Below are 15,885 nucleotides of genomic sequence, written 5' to 3'. Positions count from 1 at the left end.
CAAACCCACCCCTGCTGTTCTTGGAAGGAAAGTGTTTATAAAAAGCAGGAAGAAAAACATCTCAATGGTTTGATTGTTTTTCCCGGACTTTCTGCTCCTTGGCTTCCAAACAACTGGGAAAATTCTGAGCCATTAGTGTGAGCCAGTCACTTTGAAACACTTTGTGAGTGAAAGACTCGAATCTGGCTGGGAACAGAATCATCTAATCTGACCTCCTACAAACCCAGGCCCGAGAACCTCACCTAGAGATTCCTGCATCGACTCCATAACTTGGTCTTGAACCAAAGCAGGTCATTTAGAAAGACAGCCGTACTGGATTTAAAGACTCATAGACTTTAAGGTCAGAAGGGACCATCTAGTCTGATCTCCTGCACAATGCAGGCCACGGAATCTCACCCCTCCACTTCTATAACAAACCCCCAACCTACATCTGAGTTATTGAAGTCCTCAAATTGTGAATTGAAGACCTCAAGCTGCAGAGAATCCTCCAGCAAGTGACCTCTGCCCCATGCTGCAGAGAAAGGCGAAAAACCTCCAGGGCCTCTGCCAGTCTGCCCTGGAGGAAAATTCCTTCCCGATCCCAAGGGTGGAGAACTTACTACACGCTTTGGTAAATTATTTCACTGCTAAAAATGTATACTTTATTTCCTGGTTGTGTTTGTCAAGCTTCAGGTTCCGACCACAGATCTTGTTCTGCCTTTGTTTGCTAGATTGAAGCTCCCCCCGAGCCCAATTTCAGATGTCTTCACCCCAGGTAGGTGCTTGCGGACTGTAATGAAGTCACTACTGAACCATCGTTTTGACAGGGACTATTGACTATGCTTCTTGAGTCTCTCACTGTACGGCAGGTTTTCAAGATCATGCTCTTCTCTGAAACCTCTCTAATTTTAGAACTTCCTTTTCAAAGTGAGGACAGCAGAACTGGACACTAATCCAATAATAGTCTCACCTCCCTCTCCTCCTCAGTATTCCTTCTCTGTAAGCCGTTTTTGCCACACATCACGCTGGGAGCACAAGTCCAGGTGATTATCTACAATGATCCCTGTTGAAAGGCCTTTCCAGAGTCACTGCATTCCAAGACACAGGCCCTGCTCCTGTAAATGTGACCTGCACCCGCTGTTTCTAGATGCATGACCTTACCTTGCAGCTGGCTGGTTTAAACACATGTTCTTTAGTGGTACCCAATTTACCAAGCGATCCAGACCCTCTGTATCAGAGACCTGCCCTCAGCATTATTTATCATCCCATCAATTTGTATTTAGCCCATAAGCTCTTCTGGGCAGGGGCCATCTGTCACTATGTGTCTGTACAGCCCCTGACACAACAGGGTCTTAGTTGTGGGCCCTACGTGTTACTAGTAATACAGACAATAAATCATATATTGTTACAAGGACATCACAGGTGTTCTTTTTGCTGGCATTTCTGCCAAGTCCAAGGACTGAGTGGCTCATGGCAAGGATCTCTCCTATTCCTAGCACGGTGTCCCCCGACCCAGAGCAAAGTTAATAAATATGGTGAACCCCAGATGAATAACGGCATTCCAGAGCACCAAGGGAACACTGCTGCTGTCATCCAGAAGTGAGTCCCCTAACGGCTTAGGGTAATATGCCAGGAAGAACCAACTCCAGACGGGGTTACCTCAATTATTTGCTCAGGTCTAATTTAGGCTTCTAACTCCCACTGAAGTCAAAGGGAGTTAGGTACCTAAACACATTTGAAGATCTAGGTATCAGTCTCTCTACTACCAGTTAGCACCACATGTGGTGCCCGTTCTGGAGTCGTTCACCCTCGTCTGCTCAGAGCTGGACTGAGGGTCCTGCAAACTCATGTCACCTGTGGACACCCAACAGCCTTCAGGCAGCATTGCCACTCAACCCGGTGCCCTAGGAATGACAGAATTTTTATAACTCAGTGTCATTCCCGTTCTTGCATTTTAAGAGCCTATGTATATGTGAGGAAAAGACTTAATCAATTCTAATGCCAGTAGATCCACAAGGCCAGTTCATTCCAGCCAAACATAGCGAGTGATGCAAGGGTGGACAATTCCATTTCTCACATTACGCTGTATTGATTAGCTTGTCCCAGCTGTACTTGGCTACCGTCGTTTATTTCAATCAGCAGGGAGTCATTTCAATGCACTTCTGGGAAAGGCGGCTAACAAGACAAGGCTTTATTTAAATAAGCCCCGCAATCCCCAGCCCCTGTGCTGTTCAGGGCCGTATTTTATGGGGACAGTTTTATGAGAAGATGCCATCATGTGACATGATTAGCTCTGCCTTTGTGCAACCAGGGTGGTGAAAAACAGGCAGAGCCCATTGCAGGCCTGCCGAGTTTAGTGTCTAGTGATTAGACAAGAGGTCTGGACATAAGAAGTCCTGGGATCTGTTTCTGCCTCTAGCTCTGAATATTGGGGGTGGGGATTCATTTAGGCCCAGCTCCTCAAAGACATGGAGGTGCCTAGCTCCCACTGATATCAATCAGAATTAGACTCCTCAGTCCCTTGGAGGATCTGTGCCTTACACACTCTGCACTGCAGTTTCCCCAGTCTATCGAAAGAGGCTAATAACCCCTTTCTGTAAAGGGGGACTGCAAGGGTTAATTAATGCTGGTTGAAGGGGTGTGAAGAGCTGCCCCTCTGGAGCAGAGAGGCACTGCCTAGGCGGATGGATCCGAGCATCTCGCTAATTCCTTTCTCCATAGGATTTTCGCTTTGACTTTTTAATGTATTCAGTGCTGCTGGAAAGTGCCAGGTTCACAGGCCGGGAGATCGATTGGGTAGCATGTCACACCCCAGCAGCCTAGAACGGGTTGAAGGATCCCTGCCTGTCCCATGGCTGGGATACGTAGATGAGGAAGAGGACGCTGATTCCGGAGGACAAGGCAGCGTCCTCTTCTCCCAGCTTCTGGAGGCAGGGAAAAGCTTCCGGGGACTGCCAACCCTTGGCTGGGGGAGACAGAGCGAAGATTGCATCCTTGCTTCATGCAGGAGTGAAGGAGTGACTGCACAAGGGGCCAGGTGGGGAAAGATCGGGGTCTGGGGGGGGGTGTCATTTCTAGGCCACTGCAGGCTCTGAGTAGGGGGTTGGAGCCTCGTTTCAAAGACTCTTTTCCTGAATTAAACTTTAAAATCAACCCTTCCAAAGTCCTGCACTTACTGCAGAGTGTGTGTAAAAAGCATCCAGGGTCACGCCAGAGCCCATCATTGTAGTGTCAGATCTCCTCCTGGACAACAAGACCCATCTCGCACTGGTTGCTTCCCTGCCTGGAGGGGAGATTGCTTGGTTAGCTTATGGTGGGAGGAGGAGGGGGTTGTTTGTCGTGCATGTGGGTGAGGGCTGTGCATAGGTGTGTGCAGGCGGATGTGCTTTGTGTGGGAGTGCAAAGCCAATGGCAGCTGGCACTCTCCCATATATATCTGAATTTTTTTCATTCCAGCAATGGACAGTATTAACAACACAGGTGCTTCCAGCTACCTTGACAGTGCCCTTTGAATAGCAGCACTTCCATTCATTGACATTGATTCCTGGGCCAGGTTTCCTCTTTCTATTCTGGAGACAAGGCAGGGGAGGGGCTATCTTTGATTGGACCGACTTCTGTTGGTGGACGGGACAAGCTTTCGAGCGCCACAGGGCTCTTCTTCGGGTCTGGGGAAGGAGATGAGGGTGGAACACATAGGGAGTTAACACGTGGTGCAAGAGGCCAGAATTAACACTTACACAGTCATAGGATAAAGGAGGGATAGGGGTTACAGATGGTTGCAAAGAGCTATCAAATCTAGAGTCTTGGGCGGGCAGGGGGCATATGGCTGATGTTCCACATGCAATGGCACTGCCGGGGAGGGTTGAAAGACCTTCACACAGACAGGCACATGAAAGCTGGGCCATTTCACCGCCATCCTTTCTTACTAAAAACCCAAACTAATTATTCAGTGTGAAAAATGTCCTGGGTATTTCAGCATGACTATGGCAAAGGACACAATGCAAGCCGGGATTCCCAGGAGGAGCGATATCAGCATGTTCACTGTCAAAGCAAAGTAACGCACACACACCCCAGTTCAGAAAGAGCAAGGACAGGGCTGGGAAAATTCGCTGGGTTTGCGGGAAATCTGGGCGGGAAACTGGGAAGGGCACAAAAAAAAATTAAACCATTTCCACCCTGGGTTTTAGAGGACAACAAAAGAAATATGCCCCCAATGATCTAAACCTAGCAAACATTCCAGCTCTGAGCACAGGGGCAGCGACAGGTAGCATCCTGGACGCTTCCCATGGTCCATCAGTCCCCAGACACGAGACTGCATTGTTCTTGGTACGTCGCTGGCCTTGCTCCTCAGGGCGCCTCACTCAATCCCATCTCTTGGGGGGTGCTCTCAGCCTTGGATTGCAGGTTGCGCTCAGCCTTTGGTCCCTCCTGCAGCATGGTCAGCCACTGGCGGAAACCGCTGCCTGTCGGGAACAGCAGCAGCTCGTTGAGAATGGCCGCAGCCAGACCCCCGCCAAGTGGGCCCAGCCAGAAGACCTGCACAGAGAGCAGGAGCACAGATGTTAATAAGTGTGGGCAACTCTGGGCCTGCCGGGGCTGGGTCACTTTCAGGGGAACCGGAACAGGGGAAATAGGGCTTTGCCCTCCCACTTTTTACTAGCCATAAGGGCAAGCAATGGGGGAGGAGAGGGGTGAGCAGGGGGCGGGGTCTTGGGGGGGAAGAGGCACTGTGGAGGTAGGGTCTTAGAAAGAAGGGGCGGTACAGAGGCAGGGCCTCTGGGAGAAGGGGCAGTGTGGCACAAGGAGGCGGGATCACAGTTTGGGCACCTGTGGCCCCTTAACTTTTCATGCACTTTCACTGCTCCTGGATGCTTGCCTGGAGCAACTGTCCAGGTTGCTAAAGCAATCATCTTTTCTGGGAGCAAATTGATGTAGGATATTCTCAAATGCATTGATAGTTCAAACTCATTCACAATATAATCTTAGTGGGTGACTCATGGTCTGCAGCACAGCTGGGTGGATAACAGACTGGTTGATTTGCTGGCAATTCTGAAAAACTGGGGAAAAAACAATCCAATCCCTTGTTTCAGGTTGAACAGAAAACAAATCTTTTTCAGAAGTTTTGTCAAATCAAAAAGTGTAAAAAAAAAATCATTTGGGGTCAAAGTGAAATGTTCTGTTTGACCCAGAGTCTAACATTTCGGTTTGACTGCAAACATTTTTAAACGTTGTTGATTATTTCGTTTAAATAAAATGAAATGAAATTTTGAAAGAAAAATCTTTTTGAACTGAAAAATCGAAATGTTTCATTTCAAAAGTGTCAAAATGAAATATTTCAGTTTTTCAGAATTTTCTTTTTTGTGGTTGTTTCAATTAAAACAATTCCGTGAAACTCACACAAATTTGTCACTGAATCTGTTTTCTCACCAAACAAATGTTTCATATGAAAAATGTCACCCCCTTCTCAAAGGTGCTGGAATTAGGCGGGTTGCACCCCCTGACTTGAAGCAGTTTCCGTTGTATGCAGGGTTTAGAATTTGGTTCATTGACTCTCAGCACCTTCATTATAAAAAAATTGTTCCAGCCTCTCTGCCATCTCTAGACCACGGCCAGGCACTGTGAGGATTGGGACTCAGAAATCTGAGCAGTGTTGTCTCGTTTGGATTGACCCCACCCATCTATATTAGAGGCAGAGATTCTAGCAGTGCCTATAGTTAAGGTTGGCTGACACTTTCCATTATAACACCCTTTAATGGTTACAGTTGCTTATGTCTTTGCCAAACATTAATCGCTCATGCTGACATTCCCCATATAGTATGACTGAATTTGGGGGGGGAAGTTTCAGCAAAAATGGTTCAGCCCTTTCTAAGAACAAAATTTGGGGGAAATACATTGCTTGGCCCATGTTAAAACAATTCCCAGTGCTGTCTCATTGAGAAGCTCCAGCGCCTCCATGCTTTGGAGCAGGGGCTTGAAATGGGCATCGTTTAATGTCCTTTTAACATAGGTTGATGTGTGTAGTTGCTGTCACAGCCGCCATTGATGGAGAACCCAGGATCATCAACACTGAAAACAGGAGGCAAGATCCCTAACTAGTGTAGATCAGCCCAGCTCCGTTAAAACAAATGCAGAGGTTGCACCGGCTGAGGCTAGAGCCCACAGGCATTTACCACTTCAGCAGAGGGAATTGCTCTCTCTCTCACATTAAGTTAAATTGCTCTGTTTCTCTCGTTGTAATTGCTTGGGCCAACTCCTAGTGGGAAGTATAATCACACCCACAGGTCACTTTCTGAGGGGTTCCCCAGCTCTGGAAGTTCCTTCACCTAGCCCCGATTCAAACATAGAACATCCCAGGGCCTTGAAGTCAATAACAACACTCCTCTTGAGTCTGGTGGGATCAGGGTCTGAGATTCTCTGAGAAAAGGCAATGAGATTCGCAACAATTGGGTGTTTTGCCTTTTTTTAAAAAAAAAAAATCCCTCCAATTCCATTACAAGTTGAGTCTTTTTATGAAGACATGAACAACAGGGGAAGCCTGCACAAGATTGCGCTCTGCATGTATCCCGATCGAGAGCTTTAATAACCCACTGCGCGGAAAGCACTTTTCTGTCGCCCTCATGAAGCATAGAAGGAAATTGGCGTCATCAGTCTCAGACAGAGGAAGAAATGACAGAATTGCCAGCAGTGGTACTAAAAATGCCATGCTTTGCCCAAAGCAGCGGCAAAGTTAACACAATCGTCACTGAAAGTGTCTGGCATTTCATCTCCCAGGGAGCTGGGGCCTGATTAGGTGCTCCCCTATACCACTGTAAGTCAGGCACGACCCATTGGACTAAATGGAGTGACGCCGGTATGGAACCGGCGGGAGATCGGAATCAGGCTCTGCTCTGAAGGCCAGCTGTGGTTATTCTCTCCAGTGGACCTGATTCTGCCTCTATTACGGGGGATAATGCATGAAAAGGAGAGGGCCCAGCTTGACCCTCAGATCCCAGGAGGCTAGAAATTACCTATTGCTTTACTTGGAACCTGGGCACACTTGATCTGAGTAATCAATAAACCCAGAGACCCCTTTGTACAGTCGCTTGCTGGAAAAGAGTCGAACTTAAAGCACTGCACAGTCTAAACCCGGCGTGGAAATTGTTCCCTTACCCAGTGATTAGCAAATTCAAAAGTAATCAAAGCGGGGCCCAGTGACCGGGCGGGATTCATGCTGCATCCGGTGTAACTGATCTGGAGAGAAAGATTGACAGAGACACAAGATGAATACAGAGGCTGCAGAACTTGTCAAAGTTGGGGAGGGGAGCACCAGGATCCCAAATGGCAGGATAATTTCTGCAGATGCAGGAGCCCAACACCTTCAGCTGCAATAAGACCCCCACAGCAGGCCTGCGCCTGCTGACTCAGGAGTGGACTGCAGGGCTGTAAATTGCGGTCTATACATTCAGGGCCCAACGTCTCCACGGCAGTTTTACAGCCCTGCAGCACGAGCTCCGCGAGTCCAAATCCAAAGACTCCCAACTGAGTTCTGCCCAAGGGCGGCCTGCAGGACCAGGCTTCCTGAAAGGGACGAGCTGCTGCTAGCTTGATATGACTGAAGTACTCACGGCAACCAGGTGCCCCAGCATGACAGAGAGCCCGATGACCAGGTGCCCGCCCTTGGAAGGGTCTCTCTTGCTCCCAGACGTGGCGAGGATGCAGAGGACCAGCTGGAAGGAGACGATCACCTCTATGCCGAGGGCTTGCAGGAGCGTGACCCCCGGAGCCAGCTGTGCTTTCAGAACCAGAGACACAACAACAGTGTTACAAGATGGAGAGGTTCTGCTGGGCCAGGCCTCGGCTTCTGCTTGGCTATGGGGAATGGCAGGGACCAGTGCAGATAATGAGTCGAGAGCGCTCCCAGCCCAGGTTCAGGGGTGTTCACAGCATAAGAGGACAGGGCAGGCTACCACAGCCCAGGCAGCTGCTGGCCAGAGGATTTTCTATTAAGGCCAAAGCCCTTCATGCCCTGGCAGCAATGGTGCCTTACTGTCACTCTTTTCTTCCACCATCATTTACAAACAGGGGCGAGGGCACTGGACTGGCATGTAGAGTTCAGTTCCCCACATGGCCACTGCCTGCTGTGCTGCCCTTCATTGAGTCACTTCCCCGCTCTGTGCCTCAGTTTCCCCATCTGTACAATGGGGATAATGATACAGACCTCCTTGTAAAGGGCTTTAAGCTATACTAATGTAAAGCCCTAGGTATGAGTATTATCATCACCAGAGACGTTCGGCAACCATCACCTACATGTGAACACACACACACACACCCACACAACCATAAACCAGCTTACAAGTGTGCGATCACATAGATGCAACAACACCTCTCCTCCATATACTGCAGTTCCACACTCACTGGCCCCATGCTCTGAGAGACAGGCACACACCACCACCCCCAAATTCACACCCACACACCAGCCCTTTGCCCAGAGCTGTATGGGCACACCTGACCAGCATCTTCCCTTGCACCTGTACAGATTATCACAAACACACTGCATCCTCTTTCTCTTCCCTTTTTCTAATTCTTATTCATGTTTATCACATCAGTGCCTAAGGACATGAGAACAGCAAGATTGGGTCAGACCAAAGATCCATCCAGCCCAGTATCCTGTCTTCTGACAGTGGTCAATGCCAGGTGCCCCAGAGGGAATGAACAGAACAGGGAATCATCAAGTGATCCATCCCCTGTCGCCCTTTCCCAGCTTCTGGCAAACAGAGGCTAGGAACACCATTCCTGCCCACCCTGGCTAATAGCCTCCATGAATTTTTCTAACTTTTTTTGTTTGTTTGTTTGTTTTTAACCCTGTTATAGTCTTGGCCTTCACAATATCCTCTGGCAAAGAGTTCCATAGGATGACTGTGTTGTGTGAAGAAATCCTTCCCTTTGTTTTAAACCTAATGCTTATTAATTCCATTTGGTGACTCCCAGTCCTTGTATGAGAAATAACACTTCCTTATTTACTCTCTCCACATCAGTCATGATTTTATAGATCTGTCATACCCCCCCTTAGTCATCTTTTGTCCCAGTCTTATTAATCTCTCCTCATACAGAAGCCGTTCCATACCCCTAATCATATTTGTTGCCTTTTTCTGAACCTTTTCTAATTCCAACATATCTTTTTTGAGATGGGGCGACCACATCTGCATGCACTATTCTAGGTGTGAGCGTACCATGGATTTATATAAAGGCAATAGGATATTTTCTGTCTTGTTATCTATGCCTTTCTTAATGATTCCCAACATTCTGTTCATTGTTTTGACTGCCGCTGCACATTGACTCTTTCCTGAGCAATAACAGCTAATTTAGACCCCATCATTTTATATGTACAGTTGGGATTATGTTTTCCCAACGTGCATTACTTTGTGTTTACCAACACTGAATTTCATCTGCCATTTTGTTGCTCAGTCACCCAGTTTTGTGAGGTCCCTTTGTAACTCTTCTCATGGGCCGTGGATTTAACTATCTTGAACAGTCTTGTATCATCTGCAAATTTTGCCACCTCACTGTTTACCCCTTTTTCAGATCATTTATGAATATGTGGAATAGGACTGGGCCCAGTCCCTGGGGGACACCACTATTTACCTCTCTCCAGTCTGAAAACTGACCATTTATTCCTACATTTTGTTTCCTATCTTTTAACCAGTTACTCACCCAAAAGAGAACCTTCCTTCTTATCCCATGGCAGCTTATTTTGCTTAAGAGCCTTTGGTGAGGAAACTCGTCAAAGGCTTTCTAAAAATCTAAGTACACTATAGCCACTGGATCCCCTTTGTCCACATGATTGTTGACCCCCTCAAAGAATACTAGTAGATTGGTGAGGCATGATTTCCCTTTACAAAAACCACATTGATGCTTCCCCAACAAATTATGTTCATCTATATGTCTGATAATTCTGTTCTTAACTATAGTTTCAATCCATTTAGCAAGTACTGAAGTCAGGCTTACTGGACAGCAATTGCCAAGATCACCTCTGGAGCCATTTTTAAGAATTGGCATCACGTTAGCTAATCTCCAGTTATTTGGTACAGAAACAGATTTAAATGACAGGTTATAGATTATAGATTACAGTTAGTAGTTCTGCAATTTCATGTTTTAGTTTCTTCAGAACTCTAGGGTGACACCATCTGGTGCTGGTGGTTTATTACTGTTTAGTTTATCAATTTGTTCCAAAACCCCCTCTAATGACACCGCAATCTGGGACAGTTCCTCAGATTTGTCACCTAAAAAGAATGGCTTGAGTTGGGGAATCTCCCTCACACCCTCAGCTATGAAGACAGAGGCAAAGAATTCATTTAATTTCTTCACAATGGCATTATCATCCTTGAGGGCTCCTTTAGCATCTCGATTGTCCAGTGGTCCGAGTGGTTGTTTAGCAGGCTGCCTGCTTCTGATGTACTTCAAGAAAATTTTGCTGTTACTTTGAGTCTTTGCTAGTTGCTCTTCAAATTTGTTTTTGGCCTTCCTAATTATATTTTTACACTTCACTTATCAGAATTTAGGCTCCTTTCTATTTTCCTCAATAGGATTTAGCTTCCACTTTTTAAAAGGATGCCTATTTACCACTGGCTGCTGTTTTGTTTTTTTTTTACTGTACACTTTATTTTTAGCCACAGTGGACCTTTTTTGGTCCTTTTACTGTTTTTTTTTAAATATGCAATATACATTTAATTTGAGCCTCTATTACGGTGTCTTTAAAAAGTTTCCATGCAGCTGTCAGGGATTTCACTGTTTGTGCTATCCCTTTTAATTTCTGTTTCACTAAATCCCTCATGTTTGTGTAGTTCCCTTCTCTGAAATTAAATGCTACCATAGGGGGCTGGTGTGGTGTCCCCTGACCACTCTCCCCTGGGATGGTAATAGTGACCATAACAATTAAAATTTAACAAGCCATCCAGCTATATTCACGTCTTGGACCACATCCTGTACTGCACTTACAGCTAAATCAAGAACTGTGGGTTTTAGGACTAGCTGCTCCAAGAAGCAGTCGTTTAACGTGTCAAGAAACTTTGTCTCTGTATCCCATACTGAGATATGTACCCAGTCAATAGGGGGATAGTTCAAATCCCCCATTATTATTGAGTTGGTTTCTATAGCCTCTCTCTCGCTGAGCATTCACAGTCACTATCACCATCCTGGTCACAATGTCACAGCACCCACTTGCTGCAAATGGCACCCCCTGCTGGCTGCCCTGGGGGATTAGCTCTGCTAGCTTGTACTCTCCCTTCAGTGATGTCTTCCCCTGATCTCTCTTGCTCTGCTGTCCAGCTCACTCCCAGGCCTGCAGTTTCCTCTCTGTGGCTTGGCCCTGCAGCAAAATCACTAAAATCTTCCCCTTCCAAGGAATTCATAGTCTTTCCAGACCTGCTGTCTGGCTGATGCCTCCAATGCCCTGGCTACTCCCCAGTGGCTGGTAGGGGAATCCAGACCTGCCCTTTACACTGGGGTGCAGCCCAGAGACCCTGTAACAAGCAGCCACAGCCCTAACTCTTGCTACTGTTTCCCTGGGCTTCTTCCTACATACCCAGCTGCCCCCAGGTTTGCCAGCCTCCAACTCCCTCCACTCACAGAGTGACTGCAGCCTATTTCCCTTCAGCCTTTCCAGCAGCAGACCCCCAAACACACCTCCCTCATCCCAGAAACTGACTGTCCTGTTTCAGCAGCAGAAGCCCCTACTAGCAGCCAACTACCTGGCTTTATACAAGCCCTGCCTCTTCCTGCACAGGTGAGTCTGTTCCTAATCAGCTGCCTCCAGCCTAACGCTCTCCTGTTTGCAGCTTTGTTAGCTGATGGGGCCCAGTTGGCCTAATTCAGATCTTGCTGGGCTCCTGTGAGGAGCTCACCCCATCACAAACTGAGGGAGGGTAAGAACCAGGCACTGTGCAGATAAAAGCTTGCTTCCTCCCCCACCTCCCAGTGTGGTCCTACACCACTCTGTGGTGAGCTTCCTATTGCTAGGGTGACCAGAGGTCCATTTTGGCTGGGACCATCCCTTTTTTAAGCCCTGTCCTGGACTTTTTGGCAAAGGTGGGTGTTTGTTCCATTGCCTCTTGCCAACTCAATCAACGTTTTTTGGTCAAAAAGTGGGATGCGGCAGAACATGCTGGGGCGGGGCAGTGGCGAGCGGAGATCCCAGCCCCGCACAGCGGGGAGGCAGAGCTCGGGCGGATGGCAGGCAGGGCTCAAGTGACACCGACCTCTTGGGGGAGGCCAGGTAAGCCTTGGGTGAGCAGCAATGCCAGCCCCATGGGAGGGGGGCTCAGGTGAATGGCTGGGGCCAGCCCCATTGTGGGGGGCAGCTCAGGCAAGTGGTTCAGGCCACCCCTGCATGTGGGGGGGAGCCTTGGGCTTGCCCCATGTGGCGTCCTGTTTTCCCTTTGGGAAATATGGTCACCCTACTTATTGCAATCCTGAGACCTCGCACATTTCTGCTAATGTGCCTCTCACGTGGCCTGCGAACACCCCTGCAAGTCGGGTGGGAACCCACCTCTGCCGATGCTCCTGAATCCTGATCTGCAGCTCCCTCTGCCTGGGCCAGCCTTGAGGCCGCCCCTGCGCTCTGCTCTGCCAAACACCTCAGCTCTGCCCTGTCCCTGAGGATGGGGGCTGGTGGGGGTAGCAAATTGTGACGGGGGCAGCAAAAGCAGTACCTAGGTGTCAGTAACGGCTGCTGGTAGGGGACTGGGACAAGGGAGCGCTCTGGATCTCTGCGCTGGCAGGCTGCTCTATTGCCAATCCGCGTGGCTGGGGGAGCAGAAAGAAGGAGGGTGCCAGGAGCCCAGGGGTGGACTCTGTACTCAGGCAGGTAGCTCGGCAGGGCAGGCGACAGGGGGACGGGAGCTGTTTTCACAGCCCTGGGACCTGCCCTGGCATCAGGAGTCATGTGGAGGGGAAAGATAGGGGGGCGGGGGGGGGCGGGGAGGGGTGGGACTGGGGCTGAACTCGGGGACAGTGGGGCACCTTGCCACGCAACACAGAGCCAGGAAAAGGTGGACCGTGCGGCGGGGATCGGCGAGGGAGCGCACTTTGCCCTGGGAGGGGATTCCAGTGGGTTGGAGGAGCAGGCATTTAGTAACACGACGTGAAGCTCTACCCAACCCCTCAGCTTGTGACCCCGTCTGCCGTCACTCTCATGATAGGAGACAAAGGCAGGGGCTGTGTCCTCCCATAGACGCCCCCCGCAATAAGAGGTTCCCCCTTGCAAACCTGGAGCCTTCTAGCAAATGAAGCCCACACCCTGCCTGCAAACAGAGAGGCAACACCAATGACTGCTGACGTATCTGCTCCAAGGATTATTCCGGGGATGTTCTCTGGCCTGTGCTGCGCAGGGATCAGACTGGATGATCGCGGGGGTCCCGTCTCACCTTGGAATCTATGAAGAGCCCCCTCTGCCTGTCCGGTCCTCAGCCTTTGCCCTGTGTGGTGCCTAGTCTGTCTTGGGCCCTTTCTCTCGAGCGGGACGTGCTTCTCTCAGCATTATCGCAAGCTGAGCTGCGACTGCTGGATGGACTGATGCAGCCTGGCAACACTCAGGCCAGGTCTACACTACACACTTACATTGGGAGAACTATGTCGCTCAGGGGTGTGAAAAATCCACCCCCCGAGGACTGCAGTGACACCGACCTAGGCCTTGGTGTAGACAGCACTCCGTTGGCGGGAGAGCTTTCTAGAACATTCCACCATCCTTTTCCATGGAAGGGCTCCAAAGCAGGGGGACAAAACCGCACCTGATTAGAGTGACAGGCCATATCACAAGAGTTGTTACTGAACCTGGCTTCAACACCCCCAGAACACAGGCAGTGCCATGACAGGAAGAGACCCCCTCCCGCCCCAGCTCCCCAGCCCAGTTTCCTGTCCCAGCCAGGAACAGATGAATCTTCAGAGGAAGGGAAACACACTTTATTTTTACCCAAACAATTTGGTGAAACTGGCATGAATTTGCAAAATGTTTTGGTGTTGTGCTGAGCCTGCCCTTTTCACTGAAAAAAGGTTTTGGCCAGCCGAAAAATGTTGCCCAGCTCTACCTTAGCCGTGGTCTACACTCTAAAATTACTTCAGTATAACTACGTCACTCAGGGATGCGAATCCACATAGCTATAGGAACCTAAGCGCCAGTGTAGACAGCGGGTGGATTGACTAAGCTAATCGGAGAAGTTCTCTCCTGTTGGCTTACAGCGTCTTCATTAAAAGTGCTACGGCAGTGCAGCTGCATGCAAATGCAGCGTTTTAAGTGCAGACCTGCCCCAACCCCTGTTTTTGTTCTGCACTCTTTGGGGCGTTCCTGTCTGCAGCGACAGGCATCCTTTGTGTGCTGGATTCAGTGCAGACTCTGACCCCAGACACACACACCATGCTCTCTCCCCAGGAGATGTTAATTTCCGATTGGTTTCCTTAATTTAAAATTCTGGAACTGTTCCTGGGGCTTGTTCTTTGTGTCTGAAAACAAACAACACACTAGAGCTGAGCAAATGATTATTTTTTTGGTTTAGTCACCAAGCCAAAAAATCTGGGGAAAAAATTATTCATTTTGAACCAAAACTGGATTTTTTCCCTTTCTCTGACTGAAATAACAAATAAACCAAAACACCAGCAAAACATTCTTTTCAGACTGAAAAACACCTGAAACAAGCTGGGGAAAAAAGGGAACCAAACTATTCTTTTCAGCTTTTGCATTCCACTTTGGGTGGTTTTCAGCCTCTGGTTTTTGATTTGGTCGGTTGGTTTGTAAATCGAATTAAATTTCAAACTGAAACACTGTTTTGAAATGAAAAGCCAAAAAGTGTCATTTCGAAAGGGTCAGAACACACTGGTTCTGACACCAAGTTCAGAGGCCCCCTCGCACCCAGTCCAGGGCTGCACAGAGTTGGATTTGATCCAGGCCCATCTCTAATGCACATGGCCCACCTCCTGCTTGAGACCTCTCCTAGAAGAGCCAACTCCCTAGGGCCCTGGGACTCATTACTCACCTTGTTGACACCCATCTCCCCCCGGGCGTGTTCTGGAGTCAGCCCATAGAGGACAGCTGAGGCGGTGATGCCCCCGAGCAGCTGTGCCAGGATGTAGCACATGGCCCAGGCTGGCCTCACTTTCACAGCCACCAGCATGGAGATGGTCACCGCCGGGTTCAAATGACCGCCGCTCAGGGGCAAGGCATAGTAGGACATGAGAGCCACCGAGCTCCCAAAGGCCAGTGACACGTGGAGCGGGTTGGGGGAGGCCAAGCTGCAAGGAGCCTGCGTCCCCACATCCCCCAGGCTGGGGGTGGCAGCAACGGCTGAGTACACGGTACCGCTCGGCTCAGAACCAGCCCCAGAGGACTGGCTCTGGGCAGTGATGCCTGGATTCCCTGTGTCAACTGCAGGCTGAGTCCAAGGAGTGATGGAAGCCAAGCCGGCAAAGAGAAAGATCCCGGTGCCCATAAACTCAGCCAGCAAAGCTTTGAAGAGACAAACATTCCAAGCTCTGCAGGGTGCCCAGGGCAGCTCCATCCTAAAACGCGGCGAAGGATCCCATGGCACAAGTGACACTCTAGGGCTCAGTTCTGTCCCTTTGCATTTATAGCATTGCCCCCTCCCTCTCCCCTTCTGGAGCAGGTGTTACGCGGACGTCAATGGGAGGCGGGGACTGGCTTGCAAAGGTATTGACTCCAGCAGGCTTTCCAGAAACAGGATCCACCGTGGGGCAGTGTCAAGACCAACCACTAGGAGCCTTGGCCAGAGCATGGCTGAGACCGATTTGACCTGGCTTGGGCAGGATGGCAGAGGTTGGGCGGGGATGGGGGAGCATGGTCTGGGCATGCACCCTTCCTGCAGAGGGCAGCCTCCTGCTGACCAACCAGAAGGGATGCAGGATTCCCTTCGGCCGGCTCCC

At 49.4% G+C, this 15,885-nt stretch overlaps 1 protein-coding gene across 1 annotated transcript; it reads right to left on the bottom strand.

Moving 5' to 3' along the window:
• Positions 1-4,105: 4,105 nt before the first annotated feature.
• LOC115639094 (aquaporin-5-like) lies at positions 4,106-15,503 on the bottom strand. The gene is made up of 4 exons (XM_030541458.1): positions 14,982-15,503; positions 7,584-7,745; positions 7,129-7,209; positions 4,106-4,515 (listed from the first exon to the last, which is right to left on the bottom strand). The coding sequence occupies exons 1-4, from the start codon at positions 15,501-15,503 to the stop codon at positions 4,327-4,329; spliced, it is 954 nt and encodes a 317-aa protein (XP_030397318.1). The 3' UTR covers positions 4,106-4,326.
• Between the last annotated feature and the right edge of the window lie 382 nt (positions 15,504-15,885).

The sequence above is a fragment of the Gopherus evgoodei genome, chromosome 23 (assembly GCF_007399415.2).
Source record: "Gopherus evgoodei ecotype Sinaloan lineage chromosome 23, rGopEvg1_v1.p, whole genome shotgun sequence".
Classification (NCBI taxonomy): Eukaryota; Metazoa; Chordata; order Testudines; family Testudinidae; genus Gopherus; species Gopherus evgoodei.
Note: the sequence above shows the minus strand (reverse complement) of the source record. Positions and strands in the feature narration are given on the sequence as shown.

Coding starts and splice junctions, on each gene's coding strand:
- LOC115639094 (XM_030541458.1), bottom strand. CDS start 15,503: ATGGAGCTGCCCTGGGCACCCTGCAGAGCTTGGAATGTTTGTCTCTTC. Junction 7,746..14,981: donor GGGAGATGGGTGTCAACAAG/GTGAGTAATGAG, acceptor CTGAAAGCACAG/CTGGCTCCGGGGGTCACGCT. Junction 7,210..7,583: donor TGCTGGGGCACCTGGTTGCC/GTGAGTACTTCA, acceptor CTTTCTCTCCAG/ATCAGTTACACCGGATGCAG.